Source organism: Excalfactoria chinensis, chromosome 5 (assembly GCF_039878825.1).
Source record: "Excalfactoria chinensis isolate bCotChi1 chromosome 5, bCotChi1.hap2, whole genome shotgun sequence".
Taxonomy (NCBI): Eukaryota; Metazoa; Chordata; class Aves; order Galliformes; family Phasianidae; genus Excalfactoria; species Excalfactoria chinensis.
Window position 1 is genome coordinate 33653853 of NC_092829.1, and position 25314 is coordinate 33679166.

Sequence of the window (25314 nt, forward strand, 5' to 3'; positions counted from 1 at the left end):
GATAGTGTTTACACTGAGCTGCTATTTAAACAATAAGATGGGAATGGTAAACGATAGTTTGCACTTCCGCAGCTGCTTTTCCCGAGGAATCTGAAAGATATGAATGAATCCTCACAACATCCTCTCGAGGCGCGTTGGTGTCGTTAACTCCATCGTGTGTGTTGGGAGCAGAGGGGTTCTGAAGGACATGGGTGAGTGTCCAGCTGAAAATGCAGCCAGTAAGATGCCCTGCACGGCCCGCTCTGTCGTGGCCGTCAGCTGTCAGTTAATGGTGCTCATCCTTCCAGAGTTGCCCTGTTATCTCAGCTGCCTCTCTGTGGGGCAGAGCTGAAGGTATCTGCCTTTCTCCATCAACCCCATAGAAACTCTGCACCATCTAGAAACACGGCTGGCCTGATGTAAAAGTTTTGTGTTTGGATGGCTGTAGTGAGGGGGTGGGGAACTTGCTCCACGTGAATCCAAATCAGATGAAATTGCCAGATTGTGGAACATCACATATGGGATGAAATATGTCTGTTTTAAGCGTTCCTTACCTGTGCTGTCTCACTGGAAAAACGGCTTTTTGTAATTACACAAGTCATATTTACCTTCTATGGGGATGTAAGTAAGTGAGCTCCAGAAATCTTGTCCTGCAGTGTAGTTACATCCAGTGTTTTGCAGACCTTCAGAAACTTCCTCCTAAGCAGCTTACAACAAAACTTAAATACCAGTACTATGTTGAAAATTGGCATAAAAACTTGATGAAAGAAGTGGTTTGGAGGAAGGCGAGAGTTGCTTTGGTTTGGAGGAAGGCAAGAGTTGCTTTGGCATAAGGAAATGTGGGAGTAGGAGCTGTTGAAAAGCTAGCACCAGGACCTGGCGTTTGAATTGAAAGAGGTGATTGAGAGCAAGGCCATTTTTCTGTAGTTACCATGCTTTTAATGTTGTTTTTTTGTTGTTGTCTCCATTGTCATTTTCTCATAATATATTTTGTGCAGATCCTCTTGTTTCTTTGCTGACAGTCTTTCACAGAATAAACAAGTGCAGACTTGGTGTTTTCTGCCAAAGCAGAAAATGTAAGGCAAATATTAAACAGCGTTAATAGCAAATTAACCTCGAATGCATAATGATTCATATTTGTAGCAGGAGTTTTGGCCACAACAGCCCTGCTCACAAACCATCAGGGAGCTACATGGTGCCAGGAAAGGTCAGGTCTTGTTCTGGCTGGTGAGGGCTCTCCAGCTGTAAGCCCAACTCTCACCAAATTTGTTTGGATATTAAATATGAGTTGGTTTAATTTAATTCATAAAAACAAATGTGATGCCTCTGTGACCTTCTAGGCAGTTATTTAAGAGCATAATCAACGAACTGCTGTAAAGTCAGCAAGAGCTCAACAAATAAGCCATAAAGCACAGATAAAAAATACCATCACCAACAGCCTCTCCTTAAACTGCACGCTTTCCTCATTTATCTGACTATTTGCAAAACACAGCTGTGAACAAGGTGCTCTTCTGTACCTTAGGACTGTCTTGCAGAGCAGCCTGCAAACTGGGTCAGCTGCAGAGTTAGAGAAAGGCTGAGCTACCGTCCCACTCCCTGGGAGGAGAAAAGGTGACACAATGCTCATGAAGGACATAAAGAAGGCTTTAACCCTTAGCTCACCTCTCATATGTAAGTAGCAAGAGCAGAAAGATGTTGAGTTAAGAGGCTCGGAGTGCAGAAGTTATTTTCCAGCCAGCTCATTGCCTGCATTTGAAAACCTTTCCTTGTCTTCTTCCTGCCCAGGGCGGCACTCCAGCAGCTTGGAGAGCTGCACAATGCCTGCAAGCATCTCATAGTAGATTGCTGGAAGGCAGAGAAAGTTGCTGGGTGGCAGTGATTACTGGGTGTACCTTATATGAAGATCAACTTTGTGTCTCTTCTCCATTGCGTCTCCTAAGAGCTGAACAGCGATCTGGAGGAGGGAGCTGAACTCTCCTTGGAGAAGGGAGCACCTGTGGGAAAGTGATGCTTTGCCATCAGGATTTTAAAGGGGAGGAGAGAAAGCATGTGCTGGTCTCCAGAACAAAATGCTATGCATGCAACAGTTGATCTCATGCCTTAAATTATTCCCCTACACACATGAACTGGAGAGAGTCCTGTCCTGAATCTGCAGCATGGTAGGTGGCAGTGCTGCAGAAAAGGGCCATGTACAGGTTAAGGGGTGCAGATGGCAGTCATGATACTGCTGCACAGAGAGGAGGCAGAGGAAGGGTGGTTTTATGGAGCTGAGTCACAGTACTGCCCAGACCTTGTCTGGGAGCAGAGTAAGCAGAGTTAGAGCAGGTGGGAGAGTGATGGGGACAAATCTCACTGCTTTGGATGTCTCCGGCCAGCAGAGCGGCAGGTTGTTGCCTGTGAGCTTCGGGAGCTGAGCCGGCAAAACTTTAGCAGAGAGAGCGTGGAGCAGGGTTTGGTACTGGCTCTCGAGAGAGGCCATAAAATAAAGTTGTGAAAATAGTGAGGTGTGGCAAAGGGTCACTGCGTTATGTCAATTCTCCTCAACTGGAATTTGGATTGTGAGCAAAATGTGCTGGGAGTGCCTTATCTGCTTTGTAAAATTGTGGATCAGGTACATGAGATAAGGGGATGACAGGTAAACAGATTACTTTTGCTTAAGCTACTGTAATGAAGGTTTATTCACAGCTTGCTATGTGTGAGTGAAGGAAAAAAAGACTGAGAAGCAATGCAAGTATTCGAGATGTGTTTTTACAGTAATTGCATTATCTGCTGGATTGGGTGTTTGTGATGCACTGAGGCTAATTTGGCTGAATTAGCTCTCCCAAGCCTGAGTGCTGCCTCTGGACAAGTACTGTGCAAAATAAAATGTGCTTTACATTCCATCCCGTTTTAGGCAAGTCTTGTATCACGTGTAATTTCTGCAAGCATCCCTCTTTTAAGCTGATTAAACTCCTTGCCCTGCGCCGCGTTTTCAGTGCTGTGCTGCTGCGTGTTGTCTCAGCACCAGTGGGTGCTATAGTTACGGGTTTATCCCGGCGGTTGTTTCCCCCTCTAAGAGAGCTGCCCGGAGAGGTAAACGATGCAGGGTTGGAGCTGAAAGTGCAACAACAATGCCTGGCCCTGAAACGGGGCTCTGTCTATAGCTGAGAAATAGTTTTTGCTGAGTTGTAATAGAAGCAAACACCAAAGTTCCTCTGAGTCGGGATTCTGATCTCAGAATTGTTGCTTATTCACATTGTTTTTAAGTGAGTTCGGGTTGTCTTTCAAATCTGGAAACCAGGTTTAGGTGCAGTCCTCAAGCCAAATCCGTAATCACGCCGTGGTTAGGGCAAATTGTCCTAAGAGGAGTTAGTCAGAGCCCGTAGTTAGCTCTGGGAAGTCTTTAAGGCATTGTTTGTCGGTGCATTTACAGTCCTGGCATCATCCGTAGCCCGCAGGGGGAGTCTCTGAAGTCCAGGTGAGCCCTGGCAGCCCAGGAGGACCCAGAGCTCCTCCCAGCGTACGTGTTATGTTCTCACCTGGAGGGCAGGCAGTGCACAGCGCCCTGGTGAGAGAACTTCTGGCCGGAGTTGTGAGTTAAATCCGGGTCATGATATGTGTTCAGCTAGTTTGCTTGTAATTTCTTTGGCAAGGAGCTGGGGATGTGCACACGTGCATAGAATCACATATGCTTTCCATCTCCTCCTGTGTGGAAGCAGGCACAGCTCCTGTTTTTCCTGTGTAGGATCTGTGATCTATTCTGGTAGCTGCGTGGTGCGGTATCGCCTCCAGTAAATATTCACAGATTTCCTTGTAAACTCAAGCTTTTTTTTTTTTCCCTTCTCTCCTGTGTGGATACACAAAGGCATGTGTTGTACCTGCTTAACCCTGTGGGATCTACATAATCAGGTTTTAACGGATTTCAACTCCCTTCTGCCTATAGATACGGTTTCCTGTCTTATTTCGAGCAGGAAGAGAGGAGTCTTTTTTGGTCTTAGCGTTCCTGCTTGCCTGGGCTTTGGGAAGAGTTCTCTGGCTATTTTCCCGTTTGATTTTTGTGTGTGTTTTGTTTTAAGCAGGACAGAGTGCATGTGTGTATGTAATCCATGTGCTCAATTAAGAGAGGCATCTGTTGGGTTTATTTCACATTGCCGAGGAAGGACTGCAAGCAGGGAGCATCTGCTCGGCTTTTTGTCAATGGCTTGTTTTTCATAATTTGCTCTACAGGGTGAATGTTTGGGGAGGGGGAGGTGGCTTTTTATTTCTGAGTTTCATCTTAAGTTTATTTCTATGGTAGCCAAGAAAATTGACTGGGATTTGAAAGTTAATTTTGCTAAGAAAAGAACTAGGGAGGGAAAAACAAAAACCATCCAAAGTAAATAGAATTTATGCGATACACTCAGAAGGATCCTTATGAGCCATTATTTGCAGTATTTTAATGAGAAAGTAGAAATAAGTAGTTACGGTTCTTCTGTTCACGTCCACAGATTGGGTTTTTGTTTGTTTTGCTTTTTAAGCAAGTTTTGGTTAGATTTGATTTGGGGAAAGATAAGAAGGGAATCCAATGCTAAGGCGCTCTTCTGGCATTTTGTCAAAAGCAGAAAAAAAAGAAAACTGGCTTTTAAATAGAGCAGTGGTGGTTTCCTGTTCTTACAGTTCTCACTTTTGTACGTTCAGATGTTGGCTGCGCTGCACCTTAGCTGATCTAGTGGGAGATCTAATTGTCTGTAACTGTATGTGTTTCAAAGACTAATACGCTTGTAGGGAGTGTTTCATACAAGCATGGTTTTTACACCTCTTATGGAAACATCCTCCAAAAGGGCTGGGGAGGATTAAGACTCTGTGATAGCTGGGAAGGATGCTGCTGTTGGTGTAGCATTGGGAAGGCAGAAGGAAAAGGTCTGAAACTCCCTCCAATCCCATGAGCAAAAGACAAATCCCATGAGCAAAAGACAAATCCCATGAGCAAAAGACAAATCCCAGTCAAACAGGGGTACAGTTCTGCAAATGTAAATGTAGATACTGAGCAGGGTGAAACTTGGGTCTTAGTGAAAGTATTTGCAGAAAAGGAGTTTAAAAGAATAGTTAATCTTTCTCTGTCTATGAACCTAAATCCAGCACCCTGAAATGGGATCAAATCTATATCTCCCATGTCACAAGTTGTTGAGGAGGGAAGCAATAACAGAATTAGTTTTCCTGACAATTCAATCCCACCCTATGGTGAGAAAATATATAACATTTAAATCATATATATTTATGACTTAAATATTACATAGCACAGTATAAATAACATTCCTGTCAGATGAATGGCTACTCAGCTGAACAGCTTTGTTCACAGCAGTCAGTGGTTATAAAAGGTGCCTACAGCAGCTGGTGTACAAAATGAAACGTGGGGCTGCCTGCAAGGAATGGGTGGACCAGCTCACTTCTGGGGCTGCGAGGAACTCTGGCTGCCACAGAATCACGGAACCTGAAGCGTAAAAGGACAAACCACAGTGAACTCCACGGTAGCAGGAAAGTATTTTTTTTGCTTGGAAAAAAAAAAATAAAATTCAAACTTTGTCATCACATTAAAAACATTACATGAGCAGTAATAAACATATTTACACTTCTGTTTTGATTATAAATATACATTATATACAAAATAATGTTATAAAACGTAGAAAGTTCAGTGCTTCTGATTTTTTTTTCTTTTTAAATTACTGAAATACTAGTCTTCAGAATAAACTACAAACAGACGAACTAAAACCCATATTATTGATTTCTGAAGGTCATCTTCCAAATGGTCCTACACGGTCAGAGCAGAAGGTCAGTAGTGGACATTACAAAGGGGTCTTGTCTGCACAGTTCAAGGCAGTAGGTGGGCTAGTCCAACAGGATTTACAAGGGCAGAGAGATATCACTGTCCAAGAGATGGTACGATGCAAGTTTCTTCGAAGAGATCTTGTTTCCTCCTTCCTCATTCTGCTCCACCGCACACTCTCATCTCATTACTGTCACGGCACTTTCCACTGGGGTGTCCAATATTATTGCTGTCAGTGTTTAGTAAGAGTTTCTGCAGGTCTCTGCTGTCCAGGGCAGTCTTCCCTCTTTCCACTGTTGCAGTGAGCAGGTGTGAAAGAAACGGGACAAGCCTAGAACCTTCTGACTCTATTCTCCACCTGTCTTGGTGGAGGGCGTCTCAGTGGGTGCTTTAATATGGGGCACTTGGAACCAGGATGAAGGACAGAATCAGCAATTTGCAACCAGATGGAGAAATAGGGGGATGATACTCCTGCTTCTCCTTTGGAAATTAACAGCTGCAACTTTGAGACCATTTGCAGATGGTGGCACCTAAGTCAGAATACAATGTAAACCCCCAGATCTGTGTCATAATAAGGGGGCTGAGGGAGAGAATGAGGAAGGAAAAAGACAATGTCTATTCACGATCGCTGGTAGTGCAAAGGACATGAGAACAGCTGAGACGGTTCAGCACGTACAAGGTTCTAGGAGTCGATTGATTTTAAACGCAAATGTAAGGCTTTAAATAGAAGTGGGATCATGTCTCTCCTCATTATCAATGGGAATCAGGCAGTACACATTCTTTATCATCATATCTTTCCCTTCTCAAATGCTTAAATCCAGGAAAATCCTGTCCCATGTTGTGGCTTGGGTCAATCAGTTCTCCAAAGCATCACCAAAATGCGATGACATGTAAATTCAGTCCCCCTCTTTCCTTCCTCCTCTTGCCCTTCATCTCCAATACATGCAGCAGGAGAGAGGAGATGCAAATGGACGTGTAACAGGATGTATCAATCACCCCTGCCCAATACTGCTCAGATAACTGCAAGAAGAGCAGTCAAGTCTCTGTTTGGGCTCATTGGATTCTCTTGACAGATTTTAGGCACTTTTAAACCCATTAAAAAATAAAAGTGGAGACCTCATTTATACTGTATCCATTATCTGCATAGCAATGCGCCTTTCTTCACACCTTCCACGGCAACATCTGTGATAGTTAAGTGCCTCCTCATCTACCAGCACCTCCCATACCAAAGTTCTGGAAAGCCACAGGTCTGTCCATGAGGAATTGGCCTCAGTGTCTTTCAAAATCAAACCAAAAGTTAACATGTTTAGCCCCTCTCTCTTCCCTCTGCCTCCTCCCCTCTTCTATAGCCAGTGAGATTTCTGGCATCAAATGTCAAACAAGGGCAGTAAAAATGAATAGGTCTATTGCATCTTTCAGTAAATTCACAGTCTGTCCAGTTCACCCAGTTCCATCCTCCACCTGAGAGCAGCAAGTCGCATGTAATTACAAACAGTCCAATCCAGTTCTGAATTGTAAACAATGCAGCAGGAACGTCCATCTACTGGCATTACCAAATCTGAGGTGCAAACAGGCTGATCTTCAGTCTTATACCTGTCAGGATATAAAAGAGTTTGAGGAATGAGAAGGAAGCACAGAATTCAGCAGAACTAACAAATTATGTCAAACCAAAGTAATGTAAGCTAGACATTGCTGCAGCTTAGCTATCAGCATTCATTGGTTTTGCCTGCATCCAGAGAGAACAGTCAAACAATTCATCTGTATGGTGAGTAGCCTTCCCTACCTGAAGTGAGATAAGGAACACCTAGAGTAAATCTTGTGAATCTGGGTGTTTACCATGTCTCTGTAATTGGCAGATGGTATAGGTGGATAGCTTGTGTGCTTTGGAGAAAAGTTTTAATTTCAGAATGGCAGACCCTAAAAATACTTCTAGGGGCAACTGATGTAAATCCAGCTGTTGTCAGCAAGATCTTCAAAAGGAAGATACGGTATTTGGGCCTGCTAATGGGAATGAAGCATCTAACTATCATTTATATCTTTGAAAATCCTTTCTGTTAAACTTTTAATATTGTTGGTTGACTTATATTCCAGCTTGCCTTCAAGCAGAAATCTGATATCCACCCTGGCAAGAGAGACAGAATCCTGCAGATCTGACTTCACAGGTCGCTGCTGTATGGCACAGCAAGCTTCTCTTGGAGTCTCTAACTGAAGCTAGCATTAATGGTGACTACACTGAAAGAGACAGGTATTGGTTTGTGATAAATTGCCTCTAACTTCCTTTTGGGACTTTCTCTAAAGGACCTGCAATCCTTTTGGAACCAGTTGGATCTTCAGTAGCTACTTTCTAAAGTCTTTATTCACTGCTAGACACTTCCTTCTTTCCTTCTTGTGTACTGCTCTCTGCCTGTTCACAATAGTGTTAGCATCTAGATAACTTAAGAAACAGCATTTCATTCCGTTACAGCCATGAATATGCAGCTAGAGCTTAAATGCCAAGAAGCTGAAATCTCCTTCCATGTCTTATTACAGACTTACTAAGTGGCTGTTCTGCCTATCCACAAACGCATTCAGCTACCTTACATTTTCTGCTGGAATGCTATAGCTTTGCCTGTTTTCACTGAACACAGATTATCTATTGTAGTAATGGGGGTGGGAAAAAAAAAAAAAAAAAAAAAAAAAGAAATGCAGTTTTATATCAGTGGGCCCCATGAACTACTATTATTTCAATTGGGGTTTTTTTTTGCTGACTACATAAGAGGAAACAATCCTATGATATATTGAATCTTTATGGGCTGACATTCACTGCTTTCATCTCCCACTGACTTCTCCAAACACATAATCTCTGGTTTAATAAAACCAGAGCTCTTCCTTATTTTTCCCCCCACTTTATGTTCTGTTTTCTTGGGCACTCCTGCATGCCATTGAAGAGATGAGGTCTATGCTGAGATCCCTGGAAATAGAGCATCCTTCTCAGATGCCACTTTTACTTTGTGAATTTGTTTGCTCATTGGTGTGCTCGCTTACCTCTGTGGCTATGATGCATTCATTCCTTTCTTCTGTTATCACAAAAACAGACTGGTACATTGAATCCCTCGGAGAACATATCGCTGATATTCTACATTCCGGCTTTTCACTAAAGCAGGGCAGAGAGAAAAAGGTGTTATTTGACATCTAACATGCTTGACTCTGAAATGCTACCATGAATATGTAGGGATGGAACAAGATAGCTGTGGAGGTGAGGGAGAAGAGGGCAAAGGATGAAATTTCACATGTTCTATATGATGGCAGGACATTACTTTAGGGAAGTGGAAGTGAGGAATAGCTACTGTCTTGCTAGGTTTCTGCCGTATCCAATTTAGTCAGGTACTCCTAAGATCCCTCAGTGCACAGCAGTCACAAGTAGAACCCAGGCAATACTTCCAGTATGCATATCAAAATATAGAGGAGCCAACAAATAGATGCTCTTTTTTTGAAGAGAGAAGTTATTTTTACTCTAATCTTTTTCCCAGATGCAAAATCTTTTTGCCTTTTTAATAAGTGAAATACTTATTCTTAAATCACTGTTTGCTGTAGCGTCACTTCTCTGTGATTTACTGAGGAAGGACACATACTTTGTACTTTCATCACTGGACTGGTCACTCCTGTTCCCCTTTACAGCACTCACGTTACCAGCACACTGTGCACAAACTTTCAATTAATTTAGCTACAGATACTACTTTGCCATGACACTCATACTTTAGTTCAGAATTCCTGCCTTTGCTTTGGTTTTCTATGTTCTCTGCCTGAGTTAATTTTTTCCCATTTTCCCATCTGTGGTTTAGGCTAGTATGAAGGTGAAGGGCTTACAAAGGCTACGAGGAAGGCTAAGTTCTCACCTGTGTAGTCGGAGTGGAGACTTCTCTCCTAAACACTTTTCACTTTTGTAATATTTATCTTCCTGTGACCCTCTACTCGTCAGATCTTTTACCAGATTGTAGTCCAGTTTATGATTCTTGGGTTTATAGTTTGACTTCTCCAGCCCACAGTCCACTTCGAGGTCTTTATTTTTATTGGTGTTTTTGAGCTGGGAAGCTGGAATGAGATTGTCCTTCTGGAAGTCAGACAGATTGTTCATTGTCTCCAAGTCCTGATGTGGGTGCATCCTCATCTGCCTGATGACCATTGCTATCATGCAGAACAGTATGAGCAAAGCCACCAGCCCCACTCCCATGGATATTGCAATCCAGGGGACTGGTTTAGGAGGAAGTGTGACGGGCACTGAATAAACTGGTAATTCACAACGGCTGCCCATGAAGCCAGAAGGACAGTAGCAGACAAAGTTGGCACTATAAAGTCCACTGTAGCATGTGCCTCCATTCTCACATGGCCCAGAAGCACATTCATCTCTGGTTTTGATGTCACAGTTCCTGCCACTATAGCCTGGCAAGCACGTGCAGGTGTAGTCATTGATCAGGTCATGACAAGTTCCCCCGTTGGAACATGGGTTCCTGGCACAGTCATTGATGTTAATCTCACATTTCTGACCAGAGAAGCCAGCCCGACAACGACACACACGAATCTGGCCAAGGTAAAAGCAATTACCATCTGAGGGGAGAAAAAAAATAAAGAGAAAAACAAATCAGTAAGCAGCGTGTTTCGACTACCTCAAGAAGAAGGAGATTATTTTACATCTAAATCTTCCTTCTAGCTTACTTATCACCCCTTAAAATCATGCCACTTCTAAATAATGTTGGTTTAATGTGCGTAATGCTTTCCCATTCCATGATAAAGCTTATGCACCATTTTCTTACATAGAAAATGCCAGTGAAAGTTCCCCGCAAGAGACCAAAATTGGGATAGATGTAGAATACACTGAGGGAGAGGGATTAATGTATTAGAGGAAGTGTAAAGGTCAGATTGGATTTCTATCACTTCTGCACTGAAAAGCACAGACAAGTGAAGAAGCAGTGAGATTTTTCTGATAAAAAAGACTCACCATTTGCACATGGGTTGCTTGTGCACCTGTCTACTTTTTTTTCGCAGTTTGACCCCGTGAAACCAAAAGGGCAAACACAAGTGTAGCTGGCCCCTTGTTCTTTTTCCAAGCATGTGCCTCCATTGAAGCACGGAGAATCGATACACGTCAAAGCACTGTGCTCACAGTGAGCTCCATAGTAGCCAGGGGGGCAGACGCAGCGATAACCATTCTCCATGTCCTGCAAAACACAACGATAGGCCATTGTTATTTGATGCCACCAAATGATAGTTGTGCATGTGTTTCTTTTTTGGTCAGCAGCAAGTGCTGTTCTGTCCCGCTTCATTCACACTTCAATGTGGCAAAAGTGACATTTGCAGAGTAAATAACTGCAAGTTGGATTGCAGGGGACGGGGCTGTGAACTGGCTGTATTTGGCACATAGGAGTAATCAAGCAACTACACAAGCAGAGTGGATACAGTTGCAGGGAGCCTAGAGGCAACTAGGCAAAATCATGACTAATGCCACTACTGTCTAATGGGATCCCCAGTGTCCTTCTGGAGCAGAATGACATATACTAACCTACACAGCTGCAATCAGGACACCTATCCCCTCCATGAGAGCCTACCCCCCGACCCTTGCCATGGAAAAGTCCCACCACTTAGGTTACAACAAAACTTGTCTCTTCTTTATAAGCAATATATATCCAAGGCCTTGAGGGAAAAAGAGTTAGGGTCTTGGAGCATTAGTTTTAACCAAAGCGTGCATCAGATTACATCTGATATCTATAAGCTATCGGTCTTTATCAGCGGGTAGGATCAGTCATTGACTGGGTGTGAAAATACACTGAAACACGAGAAAACTGAAAATACAGAACTTCATTTCACAGAAAGCATTTCGTCTGATTGCCCTTGTATCAACTGATGCTGCAGTCCCGTAGCTGAAAAAAGGCATTTTCTTTTACTTGCTATTAAAATACAAACTTAGTACGTTTCTTTATGAGCTTTAATTTGGGAAGTTTTTGTTTTTATTTTATTTTACAGATACACTCCCTCACGAGGCTCGGATCTTGCCAAGATCTCATAATGGCTGCCACAGAAACCTAAGGATCAGTTGACCAGTTCTAATCTAGATGATACATCTCCTCCTGTAACAGACTTCCTCCCCCGACACGTCCAGGGAAGGGTTCAGAATGATAGTTGTGAGAGTCAGTAATGAACCTGTGTACTATCAAATTCCCATTATGTTGTTACAAAACCATTTCTGAAAAGGTATACTAGGGCTTGCTTCACACAAAGACTTTACATTTAAAATGCCCTTACCGTGCAACTACCGCCGTTCCTACAGGGATTGCTGTCACACTCGCTGATCTCATGTTCGCAGTCAACACCAGTAAAGCCAGGTTTGCATGAACATGTGTAGCTGCCCTGGCCGGTGTTCATGCAGGTTGCTCCATTTTTGCATGGTCTGTGATGAGTGCAGTAGTTCAGATCTGCAAAGATACCCGGTGTTAGAGGAAAGTGTTTTTGACAGCTGGCAAAGGACATTTGTACAAAAGCACCTTCATCAAAGGGTTTTAAATGGAGTCTTCAATTTTGTTACCAATAGAAATACTGGAGATTCTTATCCAGGTTTAGATCAGCTCTAATCCGATGTTTGAGACTCTTACAAATTTTACATGTCTATTAATCAAGCTCTGAATTTTAAGAAACTTTTCTTTCTCAGTGCTTTGGTATACTCTCCCTTTGTTTTGTGGGCATAATCCCATTAGCCGTAATGATGCCAAAGTGGAACATATACTTCATATATGTTCCTCAGAAAGACACTCTGAGGCACTACAGACACTGTGCACAATATGTCACACAGTAGAAGAGCTAGCCCTGTCATTAAAAGGTGTGCTCCAAAGCACATTCTGGGAAGGCAGGAAGGAAACAGAACTATTTAGGCTTGGAGATTTAAACAAACATTGGAAATATTTTATTGTTTATTTACTGTGTTCTGTTGTTTGTTATGAATGTTATTAGTTTAAACTGTCTAAATACTCTGCCAAACTAGATGGTTGTTTTTATTTTCCCTTTCAATACGAGGCAGAGGTTAAGCACACAAGTCCATATGACATAAGTAGAGAATCTTTATAGGCACTATAAATGCCAGAGTAATGGAAATACAATTGGTTAATAGCTAACTACCACCACCAACAACAATCTGCACCTTTACTTTTCCTGCTTAATTCAGACTTCCCTGTCTTAATCCTATAAATGTCTCGCAAACACTTGACTTGCTCTGAGTACTTAATGATCTCAGTGCCAGCAGTGCATATATGGCCTTGAGGACATGACTGCTCAGCTGGCTACAGTTCAGTGATTCACTGGGTTGAATAGGTGGAAGTGGTCTGGTGTACCTTAAAATGGAACCTGTACTTTTCATTCTTGCTTACATGATTTTTCTCTCATGCTCCAGACTTATCACATGAGTTAACTTCCTTGTATGCAAAATAAGGAAGGCCAAATTATGGTGTTTACTGCTGCTGGAAACTGTTTAGTAAATTGTTATCGTTGTACAGGGAATACATTAAACTTAGCTTGAGAAAGCAGAAAACTTGCCCACTCACCACTCACCCAGGTGGTGTTTTTCTCTTGGAAACAACAGCTACCAAAAAGGCTTGGTTGTTTTCAGCCAAAACTATTACAAATAAAGAATCGGTATCTGAGACAGCCTTGGTACAAAATGACACCCCTCCACACACACCATACACAAATTTAATCCTGGATCAAATTCCTTAGTGCCAGATTGAGGAATACGCAACCCAGAGCCATAAGCACAACCCTCAGAACCAACCTTGATCGCAGAAGAGGCCACCCCATCCTTCGTCACATATGCACTGCCATTGTGTTTTACAAGTCCCGTGGCGACAGCCTATGTGGGGAATGCATTCATCGCAGTAGCGGCCTTGCCAACCAGAACGACAGCTACAAGAAAAGTCAAATTAAAGCATTAATGATACAGAAAAGAGTTTAAGTTTCTATTACAAGTTGACATTTTCATTGAAGTTCAGATGGCAATTGCCATCTACTCACATGCACTCTCCGGGTTTGGTGCAATATCCATTCTGTTCAGCACATCCAGACAGACAGATGGCTGCAAAGAGGGCAGAAAAAAAAAAAAGAAGAAATGTTTAGGTAAATACGCATGGCACAACAGAATACACTTGTAAAAGGGGAAACGACAGCTTTTAAAAAAGACTTCGAAAACTTCCAAAGCTTTGTTTTAAAACCTCTCAGTACGGGGAGTTCTGGAGCAGGAAGAAGTGAACAGGGAGAGCCAACATCTGACAAGCTGTCCCTTAGTTTTTCAGTTTACACAACAAACATGAACTCTCGTAGCTCTCTCTCAAAAAAACAGCAAGAGGTGGCAGCCGTGCTTGCCCTAACAAAAGACTGCAGAAACCCAGCAGGGCCCTGAGCCCAGAGCAAAGATTCCTGCTACGACAGCGCAACACCTGCCCCACCACTGGCAGCAGAAGCATGAAAACCTCTGCAGACAAGCTGCTGGCAGTGTAACTTGGGATAGGTATGATTGACTCAGGGACATCAGCCAAGAGCCCTTCTCTGTTGTTTCTTCCCTACGTGTAGAGGTGCAGCATGGCATTGGCAGCTGTAGCAACAGCAGGGCAAAGTCCTCAGCATGCCACTTTCGATCTCCCAGCACGGAGTGGAAAGGTCAGCATGAAAGCACAGCCTGAGCCTCCACCAGGTGCACTGCGCTTTGAGGGCACAAGTAAACACGCTGCATCCAGCATGAAGCCTCCTGACACACTTGCTGCAGGGCACAACCTGAAGGGTACCTTCACCAAACACCTCCCTGAGATTCCCTTTCCTCAAAGACCTCTTGACTTGCGCTCCTGTCTAAGGCTACAGCTTGGGTTAGCCTAGAAGAAGGCCTAAAGAAGCTGTAGCAGGTGCACAAGACACCAGCAGGACAGGCCTGCCCAGCGCACAGGACAAGGGACAGCACAGCCCACCGAGGGGATCCCTCCAGCACTCATTGAAGCGAGGCGGCCACGACCTTGCCTACACGGATGGGCTGCGGGGCCCGGGGAGTTCATGCGGCAGCCACCAGCGGTACGGCACAGAGCGGCACTTACGCTTGGTGCAGTACTCGCCGGTCCAGCCGGGCAGGCAGGTCAGGCTGCCATCCGGCTCGCAGACATAGTGCCCAAAGCGGTCGTCGCGGCGCTTGCAGAGGCGGGAGCAGCTCTCTCCGTAGTAGTTCTCGCTGCAGACCACGCGGTAGGAGTAGCGCAGCTGGGTCAGCGGGCCGCCCTGCACATCCTGAGACCACACCTCGCCCACCGCCAGCGGCCGCTGGATGGCCATCTGGCTGATGAGCCACTCCTCCGGCGGCGGCCGCGAGCCTGCGGGACAGCAAGTAGCGCATCAAGCTGCGGCCGACACCGCCACCACGTCCACAGCCCACCCCGGGAACCCACGCGTGCGCCGCAGGGCACCGCGCCGCCCCGGCCGCAGCGAGGAGAGACGGAGCGCGTCGGTGGGAATGGAGCGGGGTCAGCGTGCCGCCGCCCTGAGGGATGGAGCGGGGTCGGTGCGAGGGAGGGCCCGCAGCAGCGAGCCCAGGCCGAGGGGGGCTCCGCGTCGAGGGCTTTCAAAGTGCTGCTGGAATATCCTTTTCCTCTCTTGTCAGAAAAACATCCCAAAGCTATTATTCCTTTCCAAAGGGCGGAATTCGAGAAAGGTGTAAAATACAGGAAAAGGCGGCCGGGGCTCTTTGGCAGCCTCGCGGCTTTCTCACCGCTGAGCTCCTTTCTTTCCCACGCCAAAAATAAACCGCAGGAAACGCAATTGTGTTGGAGATTAGGTCGGGACAGAATCAAAGCGGCCCCTGACGGGCATCGTTTGGGGACTAACTCCTGATGGTCGGATAAAGCCGGCCCCGAAATTATCGCATAAACATCTGAGCCGGGGGCGGCGGGGCCGGGCTGCCGTTAACCGTTTCGGGCCGGGGGCGCGGCGCTCACCTTGCGGCAGGTAATTGGCGGGCGCATGCCAGGCCTGGATGATGAGCGAGAAGGTCCCCTGCGGGCAGAGAGCAGAGAGCAGCGTCAGCACAGCGCGGCGCGCCCGCACCCCGCCCGCACCGCACCTCCCCACACCGCGCCGCTCCGCTCGGCCGAGGGGCGCGCCCGCCGCCCCGAGCTGCTCACCGGCCACGTGAAGTTAAAGGGCAGCTTGATGGGGCTGTCGAACCGCTCCGTGTCGCGGATGCTGAAGGAGTTGACCCCCAGCACCGGGGTGATGATGCTGCCGAAGGTGCAGGAGCCCGGTGACACCACCGCCTGGAAGTGCTTGAGGCAGACGCGGAAGAAGGTGCGGCAGTGCGGTTCGCAGGGCTCACCGCTGGCCAGCGCCCCGCGGCTGTTGACGAACTCGTGCAGCTTCAGCTGAAAGACGCCGGAGCCGGACGCGCTCTGCACAAAGGAACACAACACAGCCCCGTCACACCTCGGCCAGCACCCACTGACACCTCGCCAGCCCCTCTCGCCGTCGCTGCGACCGTTACCTGCTGCAAAAGCACTAATAGCAGCGTCAGGCCGCAGGCGCGCCGCGCTCTCATCCTCGCGCCGCTCGCTCTGTATTCCCCAAAAGCTCCTCCGAGCGCGGAGAGCGGAGCTGCCCGTCGGCCGGAAGGTAAATCCAGGTGCCCTCGAGGCGCCAATCCTGCGCTTTATAAACTCCAGAGCCCTCGGGCTGGGAACGGGGACGCCTCGTCGGGACGGCTCCTCCTTCGGCGGGGGCCGGCAGCGCTCGGTAAATGGGAAACTTGCTTCCCTCCGAGCGGTTTATATAGTTGCCTCGCATCCTCGCGAGCTCATTATGTAAACTGTCAGTCAGCGCGCGGGCGATCCCTCCCCTTTTCCATCTTTCCTTTCTGGAAAGCGGAGCCCAGCGCTACGGGAGCCCTCGGGTCCCGCACTCGAGTCTCGCTGCCGGCGCTCCGCGGGGGCCGGGCAAACCCCCGGCCGCTCGGCTCTGTATCCCCCCGACGACGGGAGCTGCGAGCGGCGGGGTTCGACGTGTTCCCCGAGCCCGCGCCCCGTTCCTCCCGCCCGCGCCCCGGGGCTGCTCCTCGGGCAGGAGGCAACGACCGGGACGGGGCGCCCGGGATGCCGTTCCTCGACGGGCGCCGGAGCGGGGCGGGAGCGGCCGTGCGGCCCGGCGGCCCCGAGGCGGGGGGCTCGGGGGATTCGGGGTGGGGGCCGGACCCGGACCGCTGGCGGCGTTGTGCCGCAGCCGGGCCGCGCTCTGGCGTGCGCCAGTAAAGCCTTGGCCTGATTGCGGCGTGCGCTTATTGTTGGGTCGCGTGTCCCTCATTAAAGCCGAGCACAGAGAAGGCCTTTCATGTGGCTTTTTATTTCAGCTTGTTAAATGGATGGGAGGCCGGAGGGGGGAGGGAGAGATAAACCCTCAGCTGTATGGTAATGAGGCCTTGCCACCTTTGTGCCAGCGTCGGGCTCGCCCGGCTGCGAACCTTTCCGGCGTGGATCACCTGGGGAGCAGCCCTCGGGCTCCACAGCTCTCCCAGAGGCACTCCTGGTGCAGCGGCGATTCCACGGTCCGGGTTCTTTGGGGGAGCGCGATAAAGGAAGAAGTCCCAGGGTCCGGCTGGCTCGGCCCCAGGCTGAACCCTCGGCCCGACCGCTCACTGTAAGCGTCCCCGGATCGGGATGTGGTCCCCTAGGAAAGAAAAGCGTGGGGTGCGGGGATGCCCTCGGGGGCGTGAGGCACACGGCTGGAACCCTTTGTCTGGGCCCGTAACCGGGTCGAGAGGAGGAATGTGCCGCCGCCGAGGAGCTCGGAATTTTGTAGCGATCCGCCCGGCCAGATCCCGGCTTTACCAGCAGCAGCGTCAACTGTCAAAATCAAATCTGATGCTAATAGCTTCGGTACTAAATAAAATGAGAGGCCAGATAACATCAGTGCTTGATAAATGGTAATGAGTGTCTAACCTAGGGGAACAGAAGGGCTGTGGGGCTCTTTAATTCAGCATTGAAAGGCTAGCTGGGTACTGCGGGCTCTAGCAGATGTTAATATGTGTGTGTTTTGATTTTTGACTTGTATTGGACGTTTATTAGGCTAACCAGAGCCACCCCACGCATGGCCACTCGGCCCAGGCACCATCTGGCACAAGCAGGGCGGCGCGCAAGAATAGGGCCTCGCTTCAGCGCTGGGGATCCCCGGGCAGCATCTACCATATGGACCCGCGGCTAATGTAGGTTACGGCGAGGCGAGCGGGGCTCCGCTCCTCGCAGCTCCTCCGAACTCCGCGCGGTCCCGCACCGCTCTCTTCGCCCCCCTCCCCGGTTCCGGCACCGAGCGGCTCCGCTGGGCAAAAGTTTACCGGAGCCGGAGAGAGCGGTTGCGATAGAGGCGTAAAATGGGACTCCGGGGCGTTGTTGTGATTGCGGCTATAAAAAGAGCCCCTCATAAAGTAATACTCCGGGAATATAACAAACCACCTGCTGCATGTTGACACACGCACACGGACTTCAGAAGGAAAAAAAAAAAAAACAACAAGAAATTGCGCTGATAGCATCGGGCGGCAATGCCCGAAAGGCGGAGGAGAGCGGGAGCGCTGCGCTCCCCCCTTCCCCGCTCCCGATGCGGGGCATAGCGGGGGGACACCGCAGAGCACCTCCCTGCGGGCCGCGGACTCCGGTGCTGCCTTCAGGCTGCGTTTTGGGGCCGCCTCGCTTAGAAACCTGCATGTTTGTTCAGCGCCAGCCCTTCCGTGCGCTGAGTGAGCCGCAGCCCCCGGTGGCTTTTAAACCCCTTAGCTCGAAAGTTGCGCATCGACTCGGCGCTGACACACACCGAGAGAGCCAAGGAAAGAAAAAAAAAAAAAAAAGAGAGAGAGAAAAGGAAAGAAAAATCCTTCTTGCTTGTTTTGTTTCTGCCTAAATGGCCGTAGCGCGGAGCATCTCTCCAGGGAGATCCGCTCCGAGGGGTGTTAATGTGGTCGATTTGGGGTACAAATGTTTGGAAATGTTTCCCGATTCGCACAGAAGGAGGGGGGATTTGCAAACTGTTGCTGCCACATGGCTCCTCCAGCCTGTCCATTCTCATTGTAATGAGGCCGGCGCGTGCCTCATCTGCCGCGCGGGCGCTGCCACGGGCCGGCCGGGCACGCCGCGTGCCAACTGGGACAGCGCGGCTCCGCACCGCTCCGCGCCGCACCGCGCCGCCCGGACCGGCCTCACCCCACCCGGCCCGACCGCCCCCCCAGAAGCGGAGCTCGGGCAGCGCGGCGGCGTGTGCCCATTGAGCCATTGTTGCTCGGAGCTGAGCCCATAAAAATAAGAACATTTCTATTAAAGGGTATAACGATCACTATTGAGCCTCTCGCTACAAATCGATGGCTTCTTTTCCATACAAATGCCTGCTTATGCCTTTATGTTCTCCATCTGTTTGTAGCTAACACCTGCCATTCAATAAATCGATTTGGCCATTTAATGTAACAGCTTCCCGGGACATTTTTTCGTGCCAGATGCCACAGCAGCTCCAAACCTCGCCCCAGCCCCGCGCGGGGACCCCACTGTCCAGGCACAGGGCTGGGGCCGGCACCGCTCTGCAGAGCTCTCCTTGTTCCCTCGCTCTTCTGCTTGCTTGTGGCGTCGGTGGCACCGATCCCATTTTATTTAGCGCCGTGTTATTGCGGAGGAAATCAGCCAGCGCCAGGCTGGGCAAGTAGCTCTTGAGGCTGCAGTTTTGGTGCTGCCGGGGCTTTGTGCGCTTCCTGTAGGTGTGCTAGGAGTGCCTTTGGAAGGGAGCCTTCCTGCTTTAGATCTGAATGAATGCAAAAAACAAAAACGAAACACGTAATACAAACAATTCTAGATGTGGCACTGAGGGAAATGGTTAGAGGGCCCGGTGGGGATGGGCTGAAGGTTGGACTTGATCCACTTAGTGGACTTGGACTTAGTCATCTTTTCCAACATGATGATAATGATTCTATGATTCTGTGATTCTGTGATATGTACATATTTCAGTTATGTGGTTCTGTTTGACGAGTTCCTCTGTGCAAGCTGTGGTCACCACCCTCAATGCAGCTGTCAGTAAAAGCCAGACTTCCTATGGAAGCTTGCATGGAGGGAGGCCTGCAGTCCCTCTGCATTCCCACCTGAGATGGGTGAACAGCACTGGGAGATTTTCTCTCATAAAGAGTGCTCCTGGGAGCTGTGGCTGGAATTTAGTGTAATACCTAGGAGGGACCCAGATCTTCATGTGGTTTCAAACCTCAGAGCTGTAGGTGGGACTGGGAGGCTGGCCATGCCTTGCTGGGATCCGGTGTTGGTTCTCACAAAAGGGTATGTGTGGGCCAGCAGCCATGGCTGAGCCCTGTCTGGAGCAGCATAACAAAGCGCAAGATTTGGTTAAGAGAAAACCCCCTTTGTGGGCTCCTTGATGATCCTCCCGTGGGTCCAGAATCGGGAACTCCTGCTTCAGAGGTCTGTGCCTTCCAACAGATGGTTGGGCCGCCCTCAGCTACTTAGAATATGTCTGGGGCGATGGTACACAGCACCAGGCGCCGGGATCTCTCAAAGGAGTCTGGTAAGTGGCTGCTGTAACCACTTTCCCTGCTCCCTTGGTAGCCTGGCATGAGTTGGGAGCTGCAGAAGGTGCAGGACAGGATTTAGGGTCCTCTTCAGAGGCTGGTGCAGCGGGAGGAGGAAGGCAGTGGGGCTCACAGCATCACACCTGCGTGCACACCAGGGGAAGCTGGTCTGAGCAGCTGCAACTCCTCAGAGCTGTATCAGTGAAAGGTATTTAAATACAGCTGGACACCTAGGTAAGGAAACTCCTTTTAAAATCCCTGTGCTGGAGGTAAAACTTCCTGATGAATAACGAGAGAAAGACCATCCTGACTTTTTACCCACAGCGTTTTTCTTAACTCCTAGTTAAAAACAAAAAGATGTTAACCAGCAGCATCTGCTTTTGCAGGCCATCAAAAGCGATCCTGGATTGTCCAGATGGAGTTACTCAAGACAGAGACATGAGTGAGGGCTGCCCCCGGCTCCAGGATTTCTGGGTTTGTCCTATTTTAAGAAGATCTACCGTCCTGCAAACGCTGCTTATGGGAAATGATTGGATGCAGAAGCCCTTGCAGGGCCCCGCCAGGCAGCCTCATGTGGAGCTGTGGTGGTGCGGCATGCTGACGTTTTGACATAACGTGGTGATGATTTTGTGCTAGCATCGGTCCTCCGAGAGGGAAGTAAATATGTGACATATTGTTCAGGGAAACAAAATAAACCAAACAATGAGGTCCTGTGCCCAGCGACTGATGCAGGCTCTGCAGGCCCACTTTCCTTTGTGATCTGGGGATGCTGGGAAAATGAGTGCGTCGGAGTATCCGACACCCATCCGTGGCCCGTCCAGCGCTCCTCCTTTTTGTCTTTGTGTGCGGCCGTGCAGGCAGGGAACACAGAGCACCCGCTGTGTTCCCATTGTTTCTCCTGTCTAATGGCCCTACTTAGCCATGGAGGAGCGGGATGGATTTGCGCCTTGTGCACATTGTTCTTGGGGTTCAAAAGAATACTTAAACTAGAGCAGTAGTTAGTATGACAATGGGATAGAAATGAACATTCACTCCAGTGGCTGCGGATGGCACAGGGGCTTAGATAATAGGACAAGGGAGAAGAAAATTAATGAATCTGTCTGTTGACCCATCAGCATAAATATCTTGTCAGTCACATGTGACAGCAGATCTATCTGGATGGGAGAAGCTGTGCTTGCCCAGGCTTCTGGTGATGTTCCTTAAATCAGAAGTTTCATCAGGTAGTTTAGCAGGCTGAAGACAGTTGGCACTTGACCGCATAGCGAGCCCTAGATGGATGAGCAATAAATGCTTATCTTGAGAGTCCAGTGATACAAAGCAATGAGGGCAGAGGGTACCCAATTCCTTTCTCCTGCTCAGGTGCCGGTGGTAGCCATGTCTCCTGCAGCCCTAGGCTGATGTGAAGAAGTGCAGGGGCCATTCTTAAGCTGAGTGGCTTCCCTGCCTGGAAATCTGCTGCTGCTGGAACCCCACCTCAACCCAGGCTGATGAAATGGACTAACTACTGAAGTGTCCCTAGGTGACACCTGTGGAAGGGAATACACCTATGGGAAGATCCAGATCATACTGCAGAGACCTGCTATATCCTGGTGTAGCTGTTATGATGGAGGAGTTAGACAGAAGGGTGAAGTGGACTTACTGTGTTGTTTAAAAGCCTGGAGTGAATAATGAGGCCATTGCATGTGGTTCTGTAAGCACAAACTCAGAGTGAGAAACCTTCTCAGAGATTAGGATGGGATTTGTCTCACCTCATTTTATCTGTGTGACTGCTAGGTAGGCCATGTTATATGCCCACACTTCCTCTTGAGACAATATTAAGAGATCACCCACCCTGGGGGTAGAATCTGTATCAGACCAGATGAATTGTCACCTGCAGAAACCCTTCTCTCCCAAGTGAGAGAGAAACATTTGGTTTCTATCAGAAAACCGAATGTCTAGATTAGGCGAGACCCCAGATATTTAGATAGCTAGAGAAAGGTGAGAGTCATCCCTTCCTGAATAGCTGAATGGATGAGTCAGTCAGAATACAGGAGAGGAAAAAAGAACAGCAACAATGCAGTTTGCCAAATGTACAGCAGCCTGGGGAGGAGCTGGGAGCAAGCAGCGGCTCTGAGCATTGACAGTTGGTGCTGCTTGGGGCACTGAGCTTAGGGTGGGGTGTGCCCCAGTCCTGTTGAGAACACCGTCCTTATGGAATGTGCAGAAGCAGCTACTAGATACAAAGAGATGCAGCCTCATAGGTAGCTTGTGCTTTGACACTTCCCTTCGAAACCATCCTTATGCCCAACAAAAGGCATTGGTCCTACACAGAAAGGGTGCAACAGATGGGGAAGGTGGGGATTGTGCCACAATTGTGATGCTGAAAAGAGTAACTTGTACAATCCAGAAAGACTAACACAAGATTCTTTTCTAAGTTCATTCTTAATAAAATCTGGAGTGTTGTAGCGAATATGGATGAAGGGAGATTTCAGCTGGTGTGTACCACAACCAACAAATACTTGGTAGATTACAAAGCATTTGCATCTCATGGTTTATACACTCATGATTCTCCCAAATAGATATGGTGATGGATCGATATATTTAAGATACGTCTGAGTTTTATTAATTCATTAGAGGAGCTCATAGTTAACCCTTGAATAATCAGCTTAAAAGCAGAAGGCAGATTTTCTGGCATACTGCTTTCCATGGATGTTTTGCTGGTCAAATGCCAAAATATATAACAATTTAGATACCCAGTGTGTTTATTATCTGAGATCTAGGAGAGGCTTTAGCCTTCAGTCTTGACATTTACACAGTGGCAGCTGAAGTCTTTTGAGAATAGCACCAAACGAAGACGTTTCATCCCGCGTACTGGGAGGAGTTTTATTCTGTTAATGATGAATTGCCCAGTGACTGCACTTTACACAACATACTGTACAACTGCTTATTTTGGTTCCTGCTTGTTTTCCCATTTAAGAGTTTTGGCCACACGTTCGTGTTCTGTTTCATTTCATGCTTGCTGCAACCCCCCACAGATGAGTGCTGCTTCTTGTCTCATTTTAGAAACAATTCACAGCTGATTAATTCTCGAAACTCTTGAAACTGATGAAAACAGTGAACATTCACTTGCGAGGGCTAACTCCAGCTTTAAAGTATTCCTGGACGTAGCTTTTATGTTTGAGATTTTTGGCAAGGCTTGAATAAACCTTTTTCTCCATCAGACGTGATAGAAGGAGCTGGAATCGGAGGGCAGTCTATGTCCCTCTGCCTTGATTTTTTACCCACCACAATATCTGCTACGCCTCAGATATCAAGTGTAAACAACAGAGCAGAAAAGTCACTAGGGATGGTTTCCCCTGCACTATCCCCCCAGCAGTGGCTGCCATCAGCAGGGAAGCAATAACAGAAGATGCTGGGAGATAGAAATCTAGCCAGGATATGGCTGCTCATGTAAATTCTGCCTGCCTTTCTGGCTTGAGGGGATCCAGCTGACTTGGGGTTGGTGGCACAGGAAACTTGTAACCTGCACAGACAACTTCTGCAACAGACCTGTTTTGAAGCACCTCTTGGTGCTGCAAGCAGCAAGCAAATGGTTGAAGATAGGCAGTATATCCACCTGCCAGTTTTTTGTTTTTTTCTTTTTGTGGTTCACAGGTGCTCTTAATGAAAGCAGTATGATGATGCTCACCTGAGGCCAGGCTGCCCTGCTGGAAGCTGTTGACCTGCCCAGATGCTTGTGATGGTCTTCTTGTGATCTGACATTGCTGATCTGAGCTCTGCTGTCGTCCAGCTTTACGGTAGGATAAAAGTGATGGGTTGGAGAGAGAGGCTGTAGAAGGAGGAAGAAGTTTAGTCTTTGTTGTATAGTAGTTCTTGACTCTTGCAGCTGAGGTTGCTGTGATGTTGTTGGGTGTTTAAGGAGAGGTTGAGGGTATTAGCTGGCTGAATGATGGAAAGCTGAAAATGGTATTCAAGCAGAGGGAAAGGAGAAGGTCCAGAAAATGTGTATGATGCTAATGTGGGTGGATGTGCTCTTCTGAAGGCAAGAATTTAGGGAAGAGGGTGGAAAAAGTAACTGCATGTGGATGTGTTTGTGTTGCTTGGTGCTGGTTCTTAGAATTGGTTCTTTATGTTTGCTCCTGTTTTTTGTCCTTTTTTTCCTACTTACAAACTGATGAAGTCAGGTTCAATCTTAAAACTGTTGTTTGTATTACTTTTCTTGATGCTGCTTCTAATTGTGTAGCCTTTCAAAGGCAGCCAGCAAAAGTGATTAGAAGGTTCATTCATACAGATGACTGTACTCTGAGTGACTGCAACTCAAATGAGGAAATACCAAGAAAAGCTGCTGTACAAACAGAATGCTTAAAGGACAGAGCCTGGCTTAGCAAAATGTAGTAGTGAACACATCCTAGTTAAGGCTTGTGGTCTATAAACACTGGAGCATTTTCAGTTTGCTCCTAAAAAAGAAACTGATAAGCTTTATCACTTAGAGATCAGCTGTAGGCTTGGAGCTGCAGACTCCCAAGCAACTCTAACTACAAACTCCTTAGGGGTGTATCATTTTGGTAATGCATAATGTGAAGTTTAGCTAGCCTGGAAATATGCTCTTTGTATCCCTATTGGATGCTGCTAAACCCATAACAGGGGGCCACTGTATTCTCTGTGAGTGTGTGATCATTCAGATCTGCTCCCTGTGATATTCCAAGCTCCTTCTTGAATTCAGTGCTGCTGTGAGGTTTGGCACGTCTTACTTCACAGGATGGTACCTCTTTTTAGTAACAGATCCACTACAGCCCAAGCAGCAGCAGTGTAAGCAGTTCTGTGCCGTGATTCTAACGCTCCTTCATGCCAGTATGGAGTGGCAGACACCAGTGTTAGAAAGTTTCTAGTACACTCATCAGAAAACGTGTTCACAGTCATTGTGTGTGGACCAATATCTGTTGGCACTCCAGGAGAAACGAGCAGATTTGTAGCAAGCAGGACAGGTGAT

General features: G+C 47.6%; 1 protein-coding gene across 1 annotated transcript; it reads right to left on the reverse strand.

Moving 5' to 3' along the window:
• Positions 1-5467: 5467 nt before the first annotated feature.
• DLL4 (delta like canonical Notch ligand 4) lies at positions 5468-16690 on the reverse strand. The gene is given in 11 exon segments (XM_072337736.1): positions 5468-7354; positions 8786-8894; positions 9637-10345; positions 10737-10956; positions 12038-12207; positions 13554-13684; positions 13793-13853; positions 14860-15129; positions 15751-15808; positions 15937-16432; positions 16434-16690. Coding segments are annotated over 11 exon segments (2388 nt in total). The 5' UTR covers positions 16592-16690; the 3' UTR covers positions 5468-7348.
• Between the last annotated feature and the right edge of the window lie 8624 nt (positions 16691-25314).